This window comes from Pristiophorus japonicus, chromosome 18 (genome assembly GCF_044704955.1).
Source record: "Pristiophorus japonicus isolate sPriJap1 chromosome 18, sPriJap1.hap1, whole genome shotgun sequence".
Taxonomy (NCBI): Eukaryota; Metazoa; Chordata; class Chondrichthyes; family Pristiophoridae; genus Pristiophorus; species Pristiophorus japonicus.
The window spans coordinates 73,563,868-73,588,487 of record NC_091994.1 but is presented as its reverse complement, the minus strand read 5'-3'; the positions used below and the strand labels follow the sequence as shown (position 1 = coordinate 73,588,487).

At 47.1% G+C, this 24,620-nt stretch overlaps 1 protein-coding gene across 4 annotated transcripts in view; it reads right to left on the bottom strand.

The window, feature by feature from the left end:
• Positions 1-24,620, bottom strand: part of nphp4 (nephronophthisis 4) — a 516,026-nt gene that overhangs the window by 41,576 nt on the left and 449,830 nt on the right. For all 4 annotated transcript variants that reach the window (XM_070860148.1, XM_070860151.1, XM_070860149.1 and 1 more), the window contains 3 exons: positions 21,506-21,708; positions 16,435-16,661; positions 9,295-9,484 (listed from right to left, as the gene is read on the bottom strand). In XM_070860148.1, coding sequence (XP_070716249.1) covers positions 9,295-9,484; positions 16,435-16,661; positions 21,506-21,708 — 620 coding nt within the window. The remainder of the gene's footprint in view (positions 1-9,294; positions 9,485-16,434; positions 16,662-21,505; positions 21,709-24,620) is intronic.

Sequence of the window (24,620 nt, the reverse complement as noted above, 5' to 3'; positions counted from 1 at the left end):
AGGAGGTAATGACTTCCATTGAAGAAACCAGCTGCCCACCTCCACCTGAAACTAATAATAACAGGATTGAACCTCTCTTATCCAGCACCCTCGGGTCCTGGCCTGTTCCGGATAAGGGATTTTGCTGGACGAGGGGTGGTCACGTTAAATTGGATGGTACAGGTACTGAGCAAGAGGATATCGGGGCTGGCTGGCTTGGGGCTGGGAGCATGGCAGAGAGATCATTGCGGGGGGGGGGGAGTGGGATAGGGGGGGGGCGGTGGATCGCGGGGTCAGGCCAGCGATTGCGGGAGTTGGCAGCGAGGAAGGACTTCAATTTGTTCATGTCAGAGTTCTGTGCATGTGCCACCCGGTGGCCGGGAATGGTGCTGGACGAGGGGCGGTGACGGATAAGCGAGTCCCGGATCAGGGAGGTTCAACCTGTACTGTGAGACAGACTTGTGGATTGCATTCAGAGTTCTAACGAAGGGTCATTGACCTGAAACGTTAACTCTGTTTCTCTCCACAGATGTTGCCTGACCCGCTGAGATTTCCAGCATTTTCTGTTTGGATTGGGGATTGCATTTCTCTCCTAACACAAAGATTACAGCTAACGGAAGACAATTTTAAATTCACAGCATTTTGGCTTGTATAAAGTATACAATACAAAAAAGTTGTGATTTGAAGCAAGACAGGACTCTGTTCCAACCCATCAGGTCCAATTACCAACGATGGCCAAGTTAGCTGATCGTAGCCAAATTAGTAATATGGAGCAACCACTGCCCTCAGTACCTCTGGGCTCAGCAGAGAGGAATGAAAAAGGACAGTGGTCCGACTCTGGATCATTAACCTGTAACTCCTGCTATGGAAAAACCAGAGATCATCTATTTTTGCAGGAGAACAAGAAAAGGAGAAGGAATAGCACTGAATCCCACAGCCAGGCAGGTCATGAAGGGAAGTCCAGAGACAAATGAAGCTTTAGAGCTACCAAGTGTCATAGCTGAAGGGAAGGTGGGCCCCAAATAGCTCCCTGGGATATGAGAAGATAAATGAAAATACAAAGCATCATTTATGGTCTCATGGGATTTTAAAGATTTTTTTTATCCTGGCAACGCACCTTTATGCAAATTAGTTTGTAAATATTAAACAGCAATTTCCATACTTAAGTACTTTTATTTGTCTTCCTGCATAATGCTTCTCAATATATAAGAATTTCGAGTATTTGGCGATTTATTTCTCTAGCTTTTGGATGGACGTAAAACCATAGGGTAGTAATAGTAGGGGATTTTAACTATCCAAATATTGATTGAGACAAATTTAGTGTGAAGGGTATAGAGGGTGCGGAATTCTTGAAATGCATTCAAGAGAACTTTTTTAGTCAGTATGTAGCAAGCCCAACACGAGAGGGAGCGGTCTTGGGTTTAGTTTTGGGGAATGTTGCTGGGCAGGTTGAAGGGGTATTAGTGGGAGAGCACTTGGGTGCCAGTGACCATAATTCAGTCAGATTCAAGTTGGTTATAGATAAGGACAAGAATAGGCCTGCATTAAAAGTTCAGAATTGGGGAAAAGCTAATTTTGCTAAGTTAAGGAGTGATTTGGCCATAGTGGTCTGGAAACAGCTACTTGTGGGTAAATCAGTGTCGGAACAGTGGGAGGTATTCAAGGAGGAGATCCGGAAGGCTCAGGCCAAACATGTGCCCTTAAAGAAAAAGGCTGGGAAAAATAATTCGAGAGCCCCCTGGATGTCTGGGGATTGACAGGGGAGGATTAAGAAAAAAAGGGACGCTTATGTCATATACCAACGGCTAAATACTTTAGAATCTTTAAAGGAATATAGAAAGTTAAGAGGCAAAATTAAAAAGCATATTAGGAATAGAAACATAGGAAAATAGAAAGTAAGTGCAGGAGTAGGCCATTTGGCCCTTCGAGCCTGCACCACATTCAATATGATCATGGCTGATCATGCAACTTCAGTACCCCATTCCTGCTTTCTCTCCATACCCCTTGATCCCTTTAGCCATAAGGGCCACATCTAACTCCCTTTTGAATATATCTAACGAACTGGCCCCAACAACTTTCTGTGGTAGAGAATTCCATTGGTTCACAATTCACTGAGTGAAGAAGTTTCTCCTCATCTCGGTCCCAAATGGCTTACCCCTTATCCTTAGACTGTGACCCCGGGTCTAGATTTCCCCAACATCGGGAACATTCTTCCTGCATCTAACCTGTCCAATCCCGTCAGAATTTTATATGTTTCCATGAGATCCCCTCTCATTCTTCTAAATTCCAGTGAATATAAGCCTAGTCAATCCAGTCTTTCTTCATATGTCAGTCCTGCCATCCCGGAAATCAGTCTGTTGAACCTTCGCTGCACTCCCTCAATAGCAAGAATGTCCTTCCTCAGATTAGGAGACCAAAACTGCACACAATACTCAAGGTGTGGTCTCATGCTAAGAGAGAGCACGAGAAATTCTTGGCCACTAAAATTAAGGAAAACCCTCAGATGTTCTATAAATATATTAAGAGTAAGAGGGTAACTAAAGAAAGGGTAGGGCCTGTTAGAAACCATGAGGGTAATCTTTGTGTGGAGGTATAAGATGTTGGTAGGGTTCTTAACGAATACTTTGCATCTGTTTTCACAAAGGAAAGGGGTAATGCAGATACTGCTATCTAGGAGGAATGTGATATTCTGGATGAAATAAATTTAGTGAGAGAGGAGGTATTAAGGGGTTTAGCAGCTTTGAAACTAGATAAGTCCCCAGGCTGTTGAGCGAAGTAAAAGAGGAAATAGCAGAGGCCTTGACCATCATTTTCCAGTCCTCTTTGGATTTGGGCATGGCGCCGGAGGATTGGGGGACTGCTAAACCCTTGTTTAAGAAGGGAAAAATGGATAGGCCGAGTAATTACAGGCCTGTCAGCCTAACCTCAGTGGTGGGAAAATTATTGGAAAAAATCCTGAAAGACTGGATAAATTTGCATTTGGAAAGGCAAGGATTAATTAGGGACAGTCAGCATGGATTTGTTAAGGGAAGATCGTGTTTGACTAACCTGATTGAATTTTTTGAGGAGGTAACCAAGAGGGTTGATAAGGGTAGTGCGTAAAATGTAGTATATATGGACTTCAGCAAAGCTTTTGATAAAGTCCCACATGGTAGACTGGTCATGAAGGTTAAAGCCCATGGGTACAGGGCAAAGTGGCAAGTTGGATCCAAAATTGGCTTAGAGGTAGGAAGCAAAGGGTAATGATTGATGGATGTTTTTGTGAGTGGAAAGATATTTCCAGTGGGTTTTCACAGGGCTCAGTACTGGGTGCATGCTTTTTGTGGTATATATCAACGATTTAGATTTGATTAAGAAGTATGATTAAGAAGTTTGCAGACAACACTAAAATTGACTGTGTGGTTGATAATGAAGAGGAAAGTCATGGGCTGCAGGAGGATATCAATCTACTGGTCAGGTGGGCAGACCAGTGGCAAATGGAATTTAATTCAGAGAAGTGTGAGGTGATGCACTCTGGTATACACATTAAGCGGTAGGCCACTTAATAGTGCAAATGAACAAAGGGACCTTGGAGTGCTTGTCCACAGATCCCTGAAAGTAGCAGGCCTGGTGGATAAGGTGGTTAAGAAGGCATACGGAATGCTTGCCTTTACTGGCCGAGGCATAGAATATAAGAGCAGGGAGGTTATGCTTAAATTGTTTAATACTTTAGTGAGGCCACAGCTGGAATACTGCATGCAGTTCTGGTCGCCATATAATAGGAAGGACGTGATTGCACTAGAGAGGGTGCAGAGCAGATTTACTAGGATGCTGCCTGGAATGGAGAATCTTAGTTATGAGGACAGATTGGATAGGCTGGGTTTGTTCTCATTGGAACAGAGGAGGTTACCTCATTGAGGTGTACAAAATATTGAGGGGCCTGGACATAGTGGATAGTAAGGGTCTATTTCCATTGGTGGAGAGGTCTATTACGAGGGTTAAGGGGTAGAGGGGATTTGAGGGGGGACTTCTTTATGCAGAGGGTTGTGGGGATCTGGAACTCGCTACCTAGAAGAGTGGTAGATGTGGAAACCCTCACCACTTTTAAGAGGTGGTTGGATGGGCACTTGAAGTGCAGTAACCTGCAGGGTTACGGACCTAATTGGGATTAGACTGGATGACCTTTTGTTGGACGGCGCAGATATGATGGTAAGTACTGCAGGGAATTGAATACGACCAGGGTGATCTCCTGGACTAGTTTTGATCGCCTGGATGGGTCGAAGAGGAATTTTCCCAGATTTTTTCTCCCTAAATTGGCCTGGGTTTTTATCTGGTTTTTGCCTCTCCCAGGAGATCACATGGCTCCGGTTGGGGTGGAGTGTAGAATGCTTCAGTATAACGGGTGTCGCAGTTGTGTGAGGCGGACTGGTCCGGCTGGGTGCTCTTTGCCTTTTCTTCATTGTTCATAGGTTTATATGTAACCTTTAGGGCTGCTGACCAAGGGCCATGCGGCTCTTTGTCGGCCGCGTGGACATGATGGGCCGAAATGGCCTCCTTCTATGCTGTAAATTTCTATGTTTCTAAAAGATCATATGGCACTATACCGCAGAAGAGCAGGGGAGTTCTCCCCGGTGTCCTGGCCAATATTTACCTCTCAATCAACATCACGAAAACAGATTATCTGGTCATTACCACATTGCTGTTTTTATGGAGCTTGCTGTGTGCATATTGGCTGCTGCGTTTCCTACATTACAACAGTGACTCCACTTCAAAAGTACTTCATTGACTGTAAAGCACTTTGGGACGTTCATTGGTCGTGAAAGGTGCTATATAAATGCACGTTTTTCTTTCTTTTTAGCTTGATCCTGCTCCTCACTGCTGCTGGGTATAGTTTCCTGAGCACCGGGCGTTCTCAGGTATCTGGCCCAGCTGACCTCTGTTCATGTGTGATGCCATACAGTGAGTGTCAGCAGACATCAAAACTGAGTCTGCTTCTGACGTGACCCAATATGCACACACGGGCATACATCTCCCAGTGGAGGCCTGGGGATAGTGATCATGGGCCCAAGTTTCCACATGATTTGCGCCTGAGTTTTAGGAGCAACTGGTGGAGAACGGACTATCTTAGAAATCGCAATTCTCCACATTTTTTCTTCTGCAGTTCTAGTCAGGTAGAACAGTTCTACTTTGGAACAGAATTTTTTCGTCAAAAGGGGGCGTGTCCGGCCACTGACGCCTGATTTGAAAGTTTCCACAGTGAAAACGTACTCCAAACTAAAGTAGAATGGAGCAAGTGAAGATTTTTGTAGAACTGAAAAAACATGTTCTACACATTAAAAAATCAGGCGCAGGTTACAAATTAGGCGTCCAGAACGAAGTTGGGGGGGTGGGGGGGGGAAGGGAAGTCATTAAATTCTATAATAAATCCTTATTTATACTTATACAAATATTACACAAATAAATCCAACCTGAATAAACATTTATAAGCAAAGAAAAGATTAAATAAACCATCTTCCTACCTGTGTGAAAGTGCTTCCGGCAGGCCTTTCGGGATCGAAGGCTGAACGGGCCGGCCCGAGACTTCGTGCAGGGCCGTCCCCAGCACCAGATTTACAGGTAGGTGGCGTTGGGTCGGGTCAGGTCGGGTCGGGGGGTGGGGGAAGGGAGATAGAGGGGGGAGAGAGAGGGGGGGAGAGAGAGGGGGGGAGAGAGAGGGAGGGGGGGGAGAGAGGGAGGGGGGGGAGAGAGAGAGAGAGGGAGGTGGGGGGGAGAGAGAGGGAGGGAGGGGGGGAGAGAGAGGGAGGGAGGGGGGGGAGAGAGAGGGAGGGAGGGGGGGAGAGAGAGGGAGGGGGGGAGAGAGAGAGAGAGGGAGGGAGGGGGGGAGAGAGAGGGAGGGAGGGGGGAGAGAGAGGGAGGGAGGGGGGGAGAGAGAGAGAGGGAGGGGGGGGAGAGAGAGAGAGGGAGGGGGGGGAGAGAGAGGGAGGGAGGGGGGGAGAGAGAGAGAGGGAGGGGGGGGAGGTCAGGTCGGATCCAGTCCGGGAGCGGGAGTCGAGTCGGGTCGGGGGGCGGGAGCGCGGGTCGGGTCGGGTCCAGTCGGCGAGGCGCGGGTCGGGTCCAGTCGGTGGGGCGGGGAGCGGGAACAGGAGCACGGGTCGGGTCGGGGGGGGGGGGAGGAGCGGGTGTCGGGTCTGGTCCGGAGGCGGGGGGGGGCGGGGAGCGGGTGTCGGGTCTGGTCCGGAGGCGGGGGGGGGCGGGGAGCGGGTGTCGGGTCTGGTCCGGAGGCGGGGGGGGGCGGGGAGCGGGTGTCGGGTCTGGTCCGGAGGCGGGGGGGGGGTGGGGAGCGAGTGTCGGGTCTGGTCCGGAGGCGGGGGGGGGGGGAGCGGGTGTCGGGTCTGGTCCGGAGGCGGGGGGGGGCGGGGAGCGGGTGTCGGGTCTGGTCCGGAGGCGGGGGGGGGGGTGGGGAGCAGGTGTCGGGTCTGGTCTGGTCCGGAGGCGGGCGGGGGGAGCGAGTGTCGGGTCTGGGTCGGGAGGAAGCAGGAACTGGCCGTGGGAGGAGCCTTATTCACGCAGCCCCAGTGAGGCCATTCAGCCAGGGCTAGGGGCTGCGTGCTTCGGGCCCCTCCCACACAGTTCGGCGCCTGGAGCTACTGCACTTGCGTGCCGACTGTAGCGCGCATATGCAGAGGTCCCGGCACGGTTTTCAGCGCAGGGACCTGGCTCCGTCCCCCCCACAGCTCGTGCTGGCTGCGCCGAGGGCCAGAGGACCTGCAAGTAGGTGGAGAATACCGAGGATTCTTTTAGGCGCACTTTGTGGCGCGAAAAACGGGCGTCCAGGTCGGGACTGCGCCGTTCTAGGCGCGTGTGGAAACTTGGGCCCCATGAGTGGAAATAATGGGAGAATACAGCTCCCCCCGCCACCACCCACCCACCCTAACCTAGCCCTGTGGTACTGAACTCAATTTCTTTCCTACATTACAACAGTGATTAAACTTCAAAAGTACTTAATTATCCTAATGCCACCTTAACTAATATCAGACCAGCCATGATCTTATTGGACTACAGAGCAGGCTCGAGGGGCCAAATGGTCCACTCCAGCTCCTATTTCTTATGTTCTTATGTATCTGCTAACTCAGCACAGACCAGGTATGAGCCAGAAACCATGCTGGTATTTAGCTCAGATCGATATTGGGCAGTGCCCTTACCACCTGAGCCACTCGGGGAGCTTTGATATTGTTTTTAGAAACATAGAAAATAGGTGGAGTAGGCCATTCAACCCTTCGAGCTTGCACCGCCATTCAATGAGTTCATAGCTGAACATACAACTTCAGTACCCCATTCCTGCTTTCTCGCCATACCCCTTGATCCCCCGAGTAGTAAGGACTACATCTAACTCCTTTTTGAATATATTTAGTGAATTGGCCTCAACAACTTTCTATGGTAGAGAATTCCACAGGTTCACCACTCTCTGGATGAAGAAGTTTCTCCTCATCTCAGTCCTAAATGGCTTACCCCTTATCCTTAGACTGTGACCCCTGGTTCTGGACTTACCCAACATTGGGAACATTCTTCCTGCATCTAACCTGTCTAAACCCGTCAGAATTTTAAACGTTTCTATGAGATCCCCTCTCATTCTTCTGAACTCCAGTGAATACAAGCCCAGTTGATCCAGTCTTTCTTGATATGTCAGTCCCGCTATCCCGGGAATCAGTCTGGTGAACCTTCGCTGCACTCTCTCAATAGCAAGAATGTCCTTCCTCAAGTTAGGAGACCAAAACTGTACACAATACTCCAGGTGTGGCCTCACCAAGGCCCTGTACAACTGTAGTAACACCTCCCTGCCCCTGTACTCAAATCCCCTTGCTATGAAGGACAACATGCCATTTGCTTTCTTAACCGCCTGCTGTACCTGCATGCCAACCTTCAATGACTGATGTACCATGACACCCAGGTCTCGTTGCACCTCCCCTTTTCCTAATCTGTCACCATTCAGTTAATAGTCTGTCTCTCTGTTTTTACCACCAAAGTGGATAACCTCACATTTATCCACATTATACTTCATTTGCCATGCATTTGCCCACTCACCTAACCTATCCAAGTCACTCTGCAGCCTCATAGCATCCTCCCTGCAGCTCACACTACCATCCAACTTAGTGTCATCCGCAAATTTGGAGATACTACATTTAATCCCCTCGTCTAAATCATTAATGTACAATGTAAACAGCTGGGGCCCCAGCACAGAACCTTGCGGTACCCCACTAGTTACTGCCTGCCATTCTGAAAAGTACCCATTTACTCCTACTCTTTGCTTCCTGTCTGACAACCAGTTCTCAATCCACATCAGCACACTACCCCCAATCCCATGTGCTTTAACTTTGCACATTAATCTCTTGTGTGGGACCTTGTCGAAAGCCTTCTGAAAGTCCAAATATATCACATCAACTGGTCCCTTGTCCACTCTACTGGAAACATTGTCAAAAAATTCCAGAAGATTTGTCAAGCATGATTTCCCTTTCACAAATCCATGCTGACTTGGACCTATCATGTCACTTCTTTCCAAATGCGCTGATATGGCATCCTTAATAATTGATTCCATCATTTTACCCACTACCGATGTCAGGCTGACCGGTCTATTATTCCCTGTTTTCTCTCTCCCTCCTTTTTTAAAAGTGGGGTTACATTGGATACCCTCCACTCCACAGGAACTGATCCAGAGTCCATGGAATGTTGGAAAATGACTGTCAATGCATCCGCTATTTCCAAGGCCACCTCCTTAAGTACTCTGGGATGCAGACCATCAGGCTCTGGGGATTTATTGGCCTTCAATCCCATCCATTTCCCCAACACAATTTCCCGACTAATAAGGATTTCCCTCAGTTCCTCCTCCTTACTAGACCCTCTGACCCCTTTTATATCCGGAAGGTTGTTTGTGTCCTCCTTCGTGAATACCGAACCAAAGTACTTGTTCAATTGGTCTGCCATTTCTTTATTCCCCGTTATGACTTCCCCTGATTCTGACTGCAGGGGACCTACGTTTGTCTTTACTAACCTTTTTCTCTTTACATATCTATAGAAGATTTTGCAGTCCGTCTTAATGTTCCCTGCAAGCTTCCTCTCGTACTCTATTTTCCCTGCCCTAATCAAACCCTTTGTCCTCCTCTGCTGAGTTCTAAATTTCTCCCAGTCCCTGGGTTCGCTGCTATTTCTGGCCAATTTGTATGCCACTTCCTTGGCTTTAATACTATCCCTGATTTCCCTTAAATGCAATAAAATGGAATGGACTTGGAATAAAGGAAATAGAAGACATGAAAATCTACCAGAGCTCAGACCAGCGTGTACCTGTGGTGCGATGGAGTGGTCAGCACTGAAGGTCTGGAATTTAAATGGGATATTGACATTCTCCTTCGGCCGCAGGTAGACCTGTGGGAACTGTATGCCTCCCTCAACATGGAACATGTCCTCCTCCAGCGGGGTCAGTGTTTTGGTGAGGTTCTTGAAGTACTTCCATTCTCTGCTGTTCACAATGACGCTAGAAAAGATACAAGTCACACACTGAACCTCATAAGAACATAACATAAGAAATAGGAGCAGGAGTCGGCCATTTGGCCCCTCGAACCTGCTCCGCCATTCAATAAGATCATGGTTGATCTGATCATGGACTCAGCTCCACTTCCCCTGCCTGCTCCCCATAATCCTTTATTCCCTTATCACTCAACAATCTGTCTATCTCCTCCTTAAATATACTCAATTACCCAGCCTCCACAGCTCTCTGGGGCAGAGAATTCCATAGATTTACAACCCTCTGAGAGAAGAAATGTCTCCTTCTCTCAGTTTTAAATGGGCGGCCCCTTATTCTGAGACCATGTCCCCTAGTTTTAGTTTCCCCTATGAGTGGAAACATCCTCTCTGCATCCACCTTGTCGAGCCCCCTCATTATCTTATAAGTTTCAATAAGATCACATACCTCAGAGGGAGTATTAAGCTTGCATTGCATGATTCTCAAAGGGAATTGGAAAGGGAGCCAAGTGGTACATGCTTCTTATCTTGGATTCAAATCTAGCCCAGAATGACGGGATGAAAATCTTCCCTCACTGCTGCCTCTAATTTTTTTATTCATTCACGGGATAGAAACATAGAAAACATAGAAAATAGGTGCAGGAGTAGGCCATTCGGCCCTTCGAGCCTGCACCGCTATTCAATGAGTTCATGGCTGAACATGTAACTTCAGTACCCCATTCCTGCTTTTTCGCCATACCCCTTGATCCCCCTAGTAGTAAGGACTACATCTAACTCCTTTTTGAATATATTTAGTGAATTGGCCTCAACAACTTTCTGTGGTAGAGAATTCCACAGGTTCACCACTCTCTGGGTGAAGAAGTTTCTCCTCATCTCGGTCCTAAATGGCTTACCCCTTATCCTTAGAGGGATGTAGGATCACTGGCAAGGCCGGCATTTATCACCCATCCCTATTTGCCCTCGAGAAGGTGGCGGCAGAGCCGCCTTCTTGACAACTGAGTGTCTCGCTCGGCCATTTCAGAGGGCAATTAAGAGTCAAGCACATTGCTGTGGGTCTGGAGTCACATATAGGCCAGACCGGGTAAGGTCGGCAGATTTCCTTCCCTAAAGGACATCGGTGAACCAGACGGGTTTTTACGACAATCTGATAGTTTCATGGTCACCATTACTGACATTGGCTTTTTATTCCAGTTATTTAATTAACTGAATTTAAATTCCCCAGTTGCCGGCTCCGGATCATTAGTCCAGGTCTCTGGATTACTAGTCCAGTAACATAACCACAATGCTACCATACCACACTAATGGCCCTTTTTGAATTGACAATTCGGAAGGACAGACAGAAAGGAAAAGGAGGTGGGGTAGCTCTATTAATAAAGGATGGGATCAGTGTGTTAGTGAGAAATGATATTGGCTCAGAAGATCAAGATGTTGAATCAGTTTGGGTGAAGATAAGGAATAATAAGGGGAAAAAGTCGCTGGTGGGTGTTGTCTACAGGCCCCCTAACAGTAGCTACACTGTTGGACGGAGTATAAATCAAGAAATAATGGAGACTTGTAAAAAAGAGAACGGCAATAATCATGGGCGACTTTAACCTTCATATTGATTGGACAAAGCAAATTGACCAGGGTAGCCTTGAGGAAGAGTTCATAGGGCTAGAAATTCCTATGGCTTGCCGCACAGTTTCTGGGCGGTATTGGCCATTGTGGGCGGTAATCAGGTGAGCGACAATTTCCTTACCTGAGTTACGCTGGCGGTTTTGAGGTACCACTGGGGAGTGGACCGCCGGCATGCACCATCCTGAGATCGCCCTGGTGCAATATTTGGCTGAGCGGTGACCTGTAGGTAAAATTATAACCCACGAGGATCAGCGAAGATTTAGTTTTTAGTTTTGAAGTGTCTTGGGAATGTTTTTTTTATTTGATGTTTTAAAAAAAATTATTTTTATTGTTTTTCTGTTGTTAGGCCCATCTCGCAGCCTTGGGGTAGATTTTTGATTTTTTTTGTTTTTCACCCATTTTGTTTACAAACTGCTCAATCGACCCTAAATTGTACTTTTTCACCCAGAATGGGAGTGCAAAGCCCATGTTTTTCGCCCGGCGGATTTTTTTATTTTTTGGGGGGGGAAGTTTTCACCAGCGATAATCTTCCCAGTCTTAGCGGTCTTTTGGGCAGCAATCAGGCGCTGGCGGGCTGATAGGAAATTCTAGCCCAAAGAGTGTATCCGGGATAGTTTCCTTGAACAGTACATTGCGGAACCAACCAGGGAACAGGCTATCTTAGAGACATAGAAACATCGAAAAATAGGTGCAGGAGTAGGCCAGTTGGCCCTTCGAGCCTGCACCGCCATTCAATAAGATCATGGCTGATCATTCCTTCAGTACTCCTTTCCTGCTTTCTCTCCATACCCCTTAATCCCCTTAACCGTAAGAGCCATATCTCACTCCCGCTTGAATTTATCCAGTGAACTGGCATCAACAATTCTCTGCGGTAGTGAATTCCACAGGTAAATCTGGTATTGTGTAATGAGACAGGATTAATAAACAATCTCCAAGTAAAGGATCCTCGAGGAATGAGTGACCATTAACACGGTTGAATTTCAAATTCAGTTGGAGGGTGAGAAAGTTGGATCTCAAACCAGTGTCCTAAGCTTAAATAAAGGAGACTACAAAGGTATGAAGGCAGAGGTGGCTAAAGCGGACTGGGAAAATAGATTAAAGAGTGGAACGGTTGATGAGCAGTGTCAGACACTTAAGGAGATATTCCATGGGGCCGATTTTCATCAAGACCTCCGCCTGCCCAAGTGCCACCCAAAGTGCCACCGATGTACCGGACAGTACTTTGGGCAGGATAGTCATGAAGAAGGTCCCTCCAAGGTTGGCGGGCGGCAAATGGAAGTCGTACCCTGCCAATTTTGGCAGCACGGGCAGAAGGTCGCATTCTTGGTGGCAGAGTCGCTTGCCGCCCAAGTGCCGCCGAGGATGGAGTCGGGCCCATGGAGGGTCGAAGATCTAAAAAAAAACAGCAAAAACATTTTTAAAGTATCTGAAGACCTTCAGGGGACCCCATCCAGGTACATTGCTGCTGAAAAAAAGTATTAAAATATTCACTTACCTTTTTTACAGGTTTTTCAGACTCACCGTCGGGGACAGACCAGCCTTCAGCCAGCGGACCACCCCCCGTTCTGCAGCTGACTCCCGCCCGCAGGAATCTGGGAGCTCGGCGGGTGGGAACTCAGTTGCGCCACCCGGCTGTCCGCTGACGTCAGCGGGCGGTTCCCGGTGGCTCTCCCCTCTCACCCGCTCCAGGCCATCTCAAAATTGGCACTGGGCGGACCTTCAGGAGGAATGTCGGCGGCAGTGGGCGGTGAGCTGCTGAAAATCAGCTCCCAAAACTCGCAACATAAATATATCCCAATGAGAAGGAAGGACTATAAGAGAGGGATAACCATCCGTGGCTAAGTAAGGAAATAAGGGAGGGTATCAAATTGAAAACAAGGGCATACAATGTGACCAAGACTAGTGGGAGGCCAGATGATTGGGAAATGTTTAAAAGCCAGCAAAGAACGACTAAAATAATAAAGAGAGGGAAGATAGATTATGAAAGTAGACTAGCACGAAATATAAAAACAGATAGTAAGAGTTTCTACAGGTACATAAAAAGGAAAAAGAGTGGCTGAAGTAAATGTTGGTCCCCTAGAGGATGAGACTGGGGAACTGGGAAATGGCAGAGACTTTGAACAAATATTTTATATTGGTCTTCACAGTAGAAGACACTAAAAAGATCCCAATAAGGGATAATCAAGGGGCTATAGGGAGGGAGGAACTTAATATAATCACTATCACTAAAGTAGTAGTACTCGGTAAAATAATGGGACTAAAGGTGGACAAGTCCCCTGGACTTGATGGCTTGCATCCGAGGGTCCTAAAAGTGGCAGCAGAGATAGTGGAAGCATTGGTTGGAATCTACCAAAATTCCCTGGATTCTGGGGAGGTCCCAGCGCATTGGAAAACTGTAAATGTAATGCCCCTATTTAAAAAAGGAGGCAGACAGAAAGAAGGAAACTATAGACCGGTTAGCCTAACATCTGTCGTTGGGAAAATGCTGGAGTCCATTATTAAGGAAGCAGTAGCAGGACATTTGGAAAAGCATAATTCAATCAAGCAGAGTCAGCCTTTTATGAAATTAGCTGGAGTTATTTGATGATGTAACACGCAGGGTGAATAAGGGGGAACCAGTGGATGAGATGTATTTGGATTTCCAGAAGACATTCGATAAGGTGCCACATAAAAGGTTACTGCACAAGATAAAAGTTCATGGGGTTGGGGGTAATGTATTAGCATGGATAGAGGATTGGCTAACTAACAGAAAACAGAGAGTCGGGATAAATGGGTCATTTTCCCGGTGGCAAACGGCAAGTAGTGGGATGTCGCAGGGATCAGTGCTGGGGCCTTAACTATTTACAATCTATATTAATGACTTGGATGAAGGGACTGAGTGTAATGTAGCCAAGTTTGCTGATGATACAAAGATGGGTGGGAAAGCAAATTGTGAGAAGGATACAAAAAATCTGCAAAGGGATATAGATAGGCTAAGTGAGTGGGCAAAACATTGGCAGATGGAGTATAATGTGGGAAAATGTGAGGTTATCCACTTTGGCAGTAAAAATAGAAAAGCAAATTATAACTTAAATGGTGAAAAATTACAAAGTGCTTCAGTACAGATGGACCTGGAGGTCCTTGTGCATGAAACACAAAAGGGATGGTTATCCCTTCTCTTACAGTTCTTCCTTCTGATTGGGATATATTTATGTCGCGAGTTAGGGGGGCTGATTTTCAGCAAGTAATCAGGAAGGCATATGGAATGTTGGTCTTTATTGCAAGGGGATAGAGTAGAAAAGCAAAGAAGTCCTGCTACAACTGTACAGGGTATTGGTGAAGCCACACCTGGAGTACTACATGTAGTTTTGGTCTCAGTATTGAAGGAAGGATATACTTGCATTGGAGGCTGTTCAGAGAAGGTTCACTAGGTTGATTCCAGAGATGAGGGGTTTGACTTATGAAGAAAGGTTGAGCCTATACTCATTGGAGTTCAGAGGAATGCGAGGTGATTTTATTGAAACATACAAGATAATGAGGGGGCTCGACAAGTTGGATGCAGAGAGTATATTTCCGCTCTTAGGGGAATCTAAAACCAGGGGGCATAGTCTTAGAATAAGGGCTGCCCATTTAAAATGGAGATGAAGAGGAATTTCTTCTCTCAGAGGGTTGTAAATCTGTGGAATTCTCTGCCCCAGAGAGCTGTGGAGGCTGGGTCATTGAATATATTTAAGGTGGAGATAGACAGATTTTTGAGTTGCAGCATGATGCCCTTCTAACATGGTGCTCCAATGTGCTCCAAGGGAATAGAGAGACAGGGAAATGGAATTGAGTCCATGATCAGATCAGCCATGATCTTATTAAATGGAGGAGCAGGCTCGAGGGGTCAAATGTCCTACTCCTGCTCCTAGTTCTTGTGCTCTTGTGTTCTTGTGAGTTATAGGCAGTCTCAGTTCAATTCTGTGGGGACAATGCCTGTCCCTAATTCAGCACTGTTGGTTGCCTCATTTAGAAAGGTAACAGGGTGAGGAAAACTGGTGCAGCAGGTGGTGGGGGGGTGGGGGGCGTTGTTGGGAGGGAGGGGAGATGCTTTCCTGAGGTTGGAGCTGAGGCACATCAATAGGGCAAAGGAAGTGGTGCTTTGGTCTGCACCAGCCATGTTGTACTTGATTGGAAGTGGTGGGATGATGAGTGGCTGCAGCAGAAAGTGTTCCAGTCCCCAGCACCTACCTCTCTCGAGCGCAAAGTTAAGCAAGAGTTGCAGCATGATGCCCTTCTAACATGGTGCTCCAATGTGGCGGGGTGCTGCTGTGTGCCTTTAATTCGCCCACAAGATTAATTCTAAATCTCATGTTGTTGGGGCAGCACTAACCAAACGTCCCGAGTGTAAGAGAAAACCGGTCCACTTTTTTCGTACCAGGATCACGTGCTCCCAGATCAGATACTGATGGGAGACTTTCTTGCGATTTCTCATCATTAGAGGGAATGCATTTCCACATGAAAGGGAAGGGGAGAAAGCCATAGCAAGTCAATGTTATGCATCACCTGGTGCCCAGGTCAAGAAAGGCATTTGAGGAAGCCTACGAGTGGACCATTTGTCCATTTGCCCCATGGCTGGGAAAAGACAGGTGACCAAAGGAAGGAAGGAAGGAAGGAAGGGGGGAATCTAGAACTAGGGGGTGTAGGTTCAGAATAAGGGGTCGCCCATTTAAAATGGAAATGAGAAACAATTTATTCTCTCAGAGGGTCGTGAATCGTTGGAATTCTCTACCTCAGAGAGCTGTGGAGGCTGAGTCATTGAATATATTTAAGGTGGAAATAGACAAATTTTTGATCGATAAAGAAGTCAAGGATTATGGGGAGTGAGTGGGAAGTGGAGTTGAGGCCAAGATCAGATCAGCCATGATTTTAGTGAATGGCGGAGCAGGCTCAAGCGGCCAGATGCCCTACTCCTGCTCCTATTTCTTATGTTCTTATGAAGGAATAAAAAGCAGGGAAGAAAAATGTAAATTTTATTTTGTAATTTTCAACCGGCTTAGAGCAGGAATATTCCAACCTTTGGTCGAGGAAAATAATCCGAATTGGTGACTTGCTCAAGGCCCACTCTCAGAGATCCATCACAGTGTGCTTTAAAAAAAAAATCATTTTCTTAAACATTTTCTCTATCTGTCTCTCCCCCTCATCAATCCCTCTTCCAACTATTACCCAGAGGACAGTGAATTAAAGTCAAGAGCCATGGAGCAGCAGGTATGCTGAGGGTTGAAAGATGAGGAGGTGGGCTGGGAGTAGGCCGCAGTCCTTGTTGCAAGTACCACACAGTGAAATGTTGGGCCCAGACTTCATGGTCTTGGGCAGGGAGTAGTGTACCTGAGTTCCGGATGATCACATTCAATGGTTACTGTGTGTTGAACGTTGTAGGGATTTTTCAGGGAATATTCAAAAAATTCAGCATTCCCAAGTGTGGCGTACAACGTGTATTGCGTGGTGATGGCCTGGGCCAACATCTTGCTGATAATTTCCGGTTTAATCCGCTCGCGGTATGCTTCTATGATCTGTAAATCTCTCTCGTGGTGGATCTGCTCCTCGTGCTTTGCCTGGAAAAGAACACACAGGTCATTAGGTGGAAGGACAGAAACAGCACCCCTTTGTTTGGTGGACAGGGCCCAAATAGGTCAAATGTTGGGCTCACACCAGTCTTTGTTCTCAAAGCACGTTCAGAATCTCACCCAGTCCATAGGAGGACACGTGTTGACTGTAACCACACCCCACAGTGGGCAACTCGGGTATGGTGTTGACAAGGGCCGGGAGCAGTCCATTCACCTACTCTCTCGCCTGTGGCTAGCTTGGAAGCAGGAGTGAGAATATTTTTTCTACAATAAATAAATATATTCAGGATTTCCAAATAATAAATATTACTTATCTAGCCCTAAATCACAAGCAAATAAGGGATGAGTAAGGGAGGAAGAAGAGGAGGAAAAAAATATTATAGCTTTTTTATAATTCAATTTCTTAAGCAACGAAGTATTAAATGATTCCTGTGAGGGAAAGTACCGCCATTCTGAAAGAAAATTATTCACTTTGAAAATGACTAGTAAACACATTTAAAGGCTATACCTTTAGTTAGCATTTGCTCTATTACCTGTTAGTGACTTTGATTTTATAAGCCAATTTTGTAAGAAATAGGAGCAGGAGTAGGCCATTTAGCCCCTCGAGCCTGCTCCGCCATTCAATAAGATCATAACAGATATTTTACCTCAACTCCACTTTCCTGCATTATCCCTTGATTCCCTTAATATCCAAAAATCTATTGATCTCTGCCTTGAATACACCTAATGACTGAGCATCCAGAGCCCTCAGGGGTAGAGACTTCCAAAGTTTCACCACCCTCACAGGAAAATGTCTCCTCATCTCAGTCCTACATTACCGACCCCTTATTCTGAGACTGTGACCCCCAGCCAGCGGAAACATCCTCCCTGCATCTACCCTGTCAAGCCCTGTACGAATTTTGTATGTTTCAATCTCATTCTTCTAAACACTAAAAAATATAGGCCTAGTCTACTCAATCTTTCCTCATAGGACAATTCCCCCATCACAGGAATCAGTCTGGTGAACCTCCGTTGCACTCCCTCTATGGCAACTATATCCTTCCTTGGGTAAGGAGACCAAAACTGTACACAATACTCCAGGTGTGGTCTCACCAGGTTAACTTTCAGCGATTCATATACAAGGACACTCAGGTCCCTCTGAACACCAACATTTCCCAATCTCTCACCATGTAAAAAATACACTGCTTTTCTATTTTTCCTACTAAAGTGGATAACTTCACTTTGCATTATATTCCATTTGCCACATACTTGCCCACTCACTAAGCTTGTCTTTATCCCCTTGAAGCTTGTTGCATCCTCCTCAGAAACTTACATTCCCACCTAGCTTTGCATCATCAGCAAATTTGGATATATTACATTTGGTCCCCTCATCCAAATCATTGATATAAATTATGAATAGCTGAGGCCCCAGCACTGATCCCTGTGTCACCCCAGTAGTTACAGCCTGCCAATCCTAAAATGACCCGTTTATTCCTACTCTCACTTTTCTGCCCGTAAACCAATTCTCAATCCATGCTAGTATATAACCCGAATCCCATGAGCCCTAATTTTGTTTAATAACCTCTTGCAAGCCACCTTATCGAATGCCTTCTGAAAATCCAAATACACTACATCCACTAGTTCCCCCTTAACTATCCTGCTAGTTACAAATCAAAAAACTCTTAACAGATTTGTCAAATACGATTTCCCTTTCATAAATCCTATTCATAATCCAGAATGTTGACTCAGCCCAATCCTATTATTACTTTCTAAGTACCCTGTTGCCACGTCCAGAATAATAGATTCTAGCATTTTCCCTACTACTGATGTCAGGCTAACTAGTCTACATTACCCGTTTTCCCTCTTCCTCCTTTCTTAAATAGTGGGTTACATTTGCAACTCACTATCTTTTGTATATCATTGGTTTTCAAACTAGAAATGTGTATATAGCATTCCTCTGTTTAGATGTTAGGAACCACATGGATTTCATATCACAACTCATGATAGTACTGTTCGGGTCAGGGGGAGGGAGGGAGAGAGAGGTCAGGTTGGGGGGAGGGAGGTCAGGTCGGGTCCAGTCGGGGGGGGGGGAAGCGGGAGTCGGGTCGGTGTCGGGGTCGGGTCCGGTCCAGGGGCGGGGGGCTGGGGGGGGAAGCGGGAGTTGGGTCGGGTCCAGTCCGGGGGCGGGGGAGGGGGGGAAGCGGGAGTCAGGTCGGGTCCAGTCCGGGGGCGGAGGGGGTGGGAAGCGGGAGTCGGGTCGGTGTCGGGGTCGGGTCCGGTCCAGGGGCAGGGGGGGAAGCGGGAGTCGGGTCGGTGTCGGGTCCGGTCCGGAGGCGGGAAACGGGAGTTGAGTCGGGTCGGGAGGAAGCAGAAGCTGGCCGTGGAAGGAGCCTCATTCACGCAGCCCCAGTGAGGCCATTCGGCCAGGGCTAGGGGCTGCGTGCTTCGGGCCCTCCCACACAGTTTTGGGCACCTGGAGCTACTGCACATGCGCGCCCACTGTAGCGCGCATGTGCAGAGGTCCCGGCACTGTTTTCAGCGCAGGAACCTGGCTCTGCCCACTACAGCTCGTGCTGCGCTGCGCCAAGCTGCAAACGACCTGCAGGGAGCTGGAGAATCTGAAAGTTTTTTTTAGTTGCACTTTGTGGCGCGAAAAACGGGCGTCCAGGTCGGGACTGCGCCGTTCTAGGCGCGGCCCGAAACTTGGGCCCATTGAGAGGTTTAGCAAGGGAATTCCAGAGCCTAGGGCCTTGGCAGCTGAATGACACAGCCACCATTGATGGAAATTTTAAAATTGGGGATGTTCAAGATGGCAGAATTAGAAGAGCACAGGTATCTCAGAGGATTGCAGGAGATTACAGAGATAGGGAGGAGCAAGGCCATGGAAGGATTTGAAAACAAGGATGATAATTTTACAATCGAGGCATTGCTTAACCGGGAGCCAATGTAAGTCAGCAAGCACAGAGCTGATGGGTGAACGGGACTTGGTACACGTTAGGATACAGACTGCAGAGTTTTGGATGACCTCAAGTTTAGGGAGGGTAGAATGTGGGAAGGCTGCCAGGAGTGCCTTGGAGTAGTCAAGTCTAGAGGTAACAAAGGCATGGATGAGTGTTTGAGCACTAGATGAGCTGAGGCAGGGATGGAGTCGGGCGATGTTCTGGAGGTGGAAATAGGCGGTCTTAATTATGCCGTGGATATGTGGTCAGAAGCTCATCTTGAGATCAAATATGACACCAAGGTTGCGAACAGTGTGGTTCAACCACAGGGAGAGGGATAGAGTCGGTAGCTAGGGAACAGAGTTTGTGCCGGGGACCGATGACAATGGCTTCGGTCTTGCGAATATTTCGTTGGAGGAAATTTCTTCTCATCCATTACTTGTTGGTGGGCAAGCAGTCCGACAATTTAGAGACAGTGGCGTGGTTGAGAGAGGTGATGGTGAGGTAGAGCTGAATGTCGTCAGCATACAATGAATGCTATGTTTTCAGATGATGTCACCAAGGGGCAGCATATAAATGAGAAATAGAGATAATTTAGCCAGCATTAAATGGGATTTGTTGCATCTTTTGTGAATAAGGTATTTGGGCTAATCAGGATACGCTGGCCCATTAAAGCTTGAGAAGTATGTGGGACACTTTGGATGTGTGGCAAGGACTTTTCCCTCTTCCAATGCACATTCTCAAGTGTAATTATAGAGATAGAGGCAACCTGATGGTGGCTTTCCCTGGTTTGCAAGCTGCGGTGCCCCTCAGATGTGAGACATGGCAACTTGCACAACATCAGTGGGAGCTGGGCTGCCAAAACAGGACATTGGAAGAGAGTTGCTGCCAGGTAGCGAGAGAGAAAAAACTGTAGGGCTGGGTTTTAGGCTTTTTGGTTTTCGGGGCGAAAACGGAAGTGGTGCGTGAAAGTTACCGACGGGAATAGTCTGCGCTTTAGTATGTAAGTTTGGGCAGCTGGGCCCTGCGTCGGGGGCGCAGCGCTAAGGGAGGCGTTGTACACCTGTCGTGGTGCAAGGATGGGAAACTCCCGAGCTAAAGAGCTAGGCCGGGAGCGCTCCGAAAAAGGCGTGGGTGTGGGGGACATAAAACAAACAGCAAAAAATTCCTAAAACATTGCCCATGGCACCGCAACACAAATTGTACAAAGATTTAAAACAAAAAACCACTCACATTACTTTTACAGGACATTACCTTCCTCTGCACTGCCGGCTATGCTGGACCACTCTGATTTCCCAGGCGGTCATTGTGGGCGCACTTCCGGGCAGACGGGTCAGGAGAGAGTCAAAACTCGTGCCGGTGTCACAACCAGCGGCGTTGCACACCAGCGCAACTCATCCCGGTGGAGGATCGCGACGGGGTGCAAGAGACCTCACCGCCGCCTTTCACGCCACTCCGGGGCGTAACCCGGAGCATAAAGGATCGGAAAATCCAACCCATAGAACTTGCTTTTAAAAGTCAGCAGCAAGAGGCAGGCAGGCTCCTAGTGGCCAGCTGCAAGACTGAGAGCACATCTCTTGTCTGCTCGGCTGCCTGGTCAAGGCAAAAAGAGAGGAGAAAATAATAAGTATGACCCTCCCGGTGAGAAGCGTGGCTTGTCGGGAGCACATCTCTGGAAACTGCAGTCGCATTGCACGGGCAATGGACAGAAATCACCGGCTGCCCACACACAATGTTCCGAGATGTTGCTCTTCGCCGGGAATGCTGGATCATGGAGTCACCTTTTAGTTATAAGGGTTTCTTAATACCGAATCATTTTACCTTTTACCCTGTGTTTCTTTTATAAAATCTCAAGATTTCCTTTTAAGCTGAAAGGTTTTCTTTGTCAGTGAAACTTAAATCTGTGCATCTTACCAAAATGTGGGTCTTTGACTTAAGATCGACGCCGGACTCGAGCTGTCGGACAGCCATCATCCTCTTCAGCTTCCGTTGCCGAGCAATGTCTGCCTCACTGTTCAGCTGTTGGCCAAAACTACCAAGTGTCGATCTGGAAAGAAGGACCGAAGCCAGTTCGTTGTCCAGGTCCACCAGACGCATTGCTCTGTGTGAGTTGTGAACTGAAAAAAGAACACAAATTGGCAGAGGAACCAGGGGGGAGACAAGGAGACATTTTTTTTACGCAGCAAATTGTTGTGATCGAGAATGCACTGCCAGAAAGGGAGGTGGAAGCAGATTCAATAGCAATTTGGATAAATACTGGAAAAGGAAAAATATGCAGGCCTATGGAGAAAAAACAGAGGAGTGGAACTAATTGGTTAGCTGTTTCAACATACAGGCATGATGGGTTCAATTGCCTCATTCTGTGCTGTATGAGGGAGGGGAAGGAAGGAGGGAGGGTGGGAGGGATGGAGAGAGGGAGGGAGGGAGGGAGGGAGGAAGGAAGGAAGGAAGGAAGGAAAAGACTTGGATTTGTATAGCACCTTTCATGACCACCAGATGTTTCAAAGCGCTTTACAGCCAATGAAGTACTTTTTGAAGTGTAGTTAGTTGTAATGTGGGAAATGTGGCAGCTAACATGTGCACAGCAAGCTCCCACAAACAGCAATGTGATGATGACCAGATCATCTGTTTTTTGTTATGTTGAAAAGGGGGGAGATGATAGGTTTATCAGCGTCAATTGTGACCACGTTAAAAGAGATTGGTTGTGAATTTCCTCAGTGCTCTGCAGGTGTAACTTTCGAGTAAGTTTGGCGGAAATCCTATTTACTCGCATAAGCAAGATTTCCGTTTAAACTCTCTGTGAAGTTCCAGCGGTGGAGTGGGATAAGCTCCGAGAAAATGCGCCACCACCATATCTGCTTCGCATCAGAAGGGGCAAAATTATCGGTGCACCCAGGGAATGTCCGCAAGGTTTGATATGTCAGCTGATGTACATTCCTGTCTGGCGTAAAAATAAAAAAGGGAAGGTGGCTCAACCGTGGCTATCTAGGGAAATCAGGGATAGTATTAAAGCCAAGGAAGTGGCATACAAATTGGCCAGAAATAGCAGCGAACCTGGGGACTGGGAGAAATTTAGAACTCAGCAGAGGAGGACAAAGGGTTTGATTAGGGCAGGGAAAATGGAGTACGAGAAGAAGCTTGCAGGGAACATTAAGGCGGATTGCAAAAGTTTCTATAGGTATGTAAAGAGAAAAAGGTTAGTAAAGACAAACGTAGGTCCCCTGCAGTCAGAATCAGGGGAAGTCATAACGGGGAACAAAGAAATGGCAGACCAATTGAACAAGTACTTTGGTTCAGTATTCACTAAGGAGGACACAAACAACCTTCCGGATATAAAAGAGGGTCTAGTAAGGAGGAGGAACTGAGGGAAATCTTTATTAGTCGGGAAATTGTGTTGGGGAAATTGATGGGATTGAAGGCCGATAAATCCCCAGGGCCTGATGGACTGCATCCCAGAGTACTTAAGGAGGTGGCCTTGGAAATAGCGGATGCATTGACAGTCATTTTCCAACATTCCATTGACTCTGGATCAGTTCCTATGGAGTGGAGGATAGCCAATGTAACCCCACTTTTTAAAAAAGGAGGGAGAGAGAAAACAGGGAATTATAGACCGGTCAGCCTGACATCAGTAGTGGGTAAAATGATGGAATCAATTATTAAGGATGTCATAGCAGCGCATTTGGAAAATGGTGACATGATAGGTCCAAGTCAGCATGGATTTGTGAAAGGGAAATCATGCTTGACAAATCTTCTGGAATTTTTTGAGGATGTTTCCAGTAAAGTGGACAAAGGAGAACCAGTTGATGTGGTATATTTGGACTTTCAGAAGGCTTTCGACAAGGTCCCACACAAGAGATTAATGTGCAAAGTTAAAGCACATGGGATTGGGGGTAGTGTGCTGACGTGGATTGAGAATTGGTTGTCAGACAGGAAGCAAAGAGTAGGAGTAAATGGGTACTTTTCAGAATGGCAGGCAGTGACTAGTGGGGTACCGCAAGGTTCTGTGCTTGGGCCCCAGCTGTTTACACTGTACATTAATGATTTAGATGAGGGGATTAAATGTAGTATCTCCAAATTTGCGGATGACACTAAGTTGGGTGGCAGTGTGAGCTGCGAGGAGGATGCTATGAGGCTGCAGAGTGACTGGGATAGGTTAGGTGAGTGGGCAAATGCATGGCAGATGAAGTATAATGTGGATAAATGTGAGGTTATCCACTTTGGTGGTAAAAATAGAGAGACAGACTATTATCTGAATGGTGACAGATTAGGAAAAGGGGAGGTGCAACGAGACCTGAGTGTCATGGTACATCAGTCACTGAAGGTTGGCATGCAGGTACAGCAGGCGGTTAAGAAAGCAAATGGCATGTTGGCCTTCATAGCGAGGGGATTTGAGTACAGGGGCAGGGAGGTGTTGCTACAGTTGTACAGGGCCTTGGTGAGGCCACACCTGGAGTATTGTGTACAGTTTTGGTCTCCTAACTTGAGGAAGGACATTCTTGCTATTGAGGGAGTGCAGCGAAGATTCACCAGACTGATTCCCGGGATGGTGGGACTGACCTATCAAGAAAGACTGGATCAACTGGGCTTGTATTCACTGGAGTTCAGATGAGTGAGAGGGGACCTCATAGAAATGTTTAAAATTCTGACGGGTTTGGACAGGTTGGATGCAGGAAGAATGTTCCCAATGTTGGGGAAGTCCAGAACCAGGGGTCACAGTCTAAGGATAAGGGGTAAGCCATTTAGGACCGAGATGAGGAGAAACTTCTTCACCCAGAGAGTGGTGAACCTGTGGAATTCTCTACCACAGAAAGTAGTTGAGGCCAATTCACTAAATATATTCAAAAGGGAGTTAGATGAAGTCCTTACTACTAGGGGGATCAAGGGGTATGGCGAGAAAGCAGGAAGGTGGTACTGAAGTTTCATGTTCAGCCATGAACTCATTGAATGGCGGTGCAGGCTAGAAGGGCTGAATGGCCTGCTCCTGCACCAATTTTCTATGTTTCTATGTTTCTATGTCGCTATCGATCGG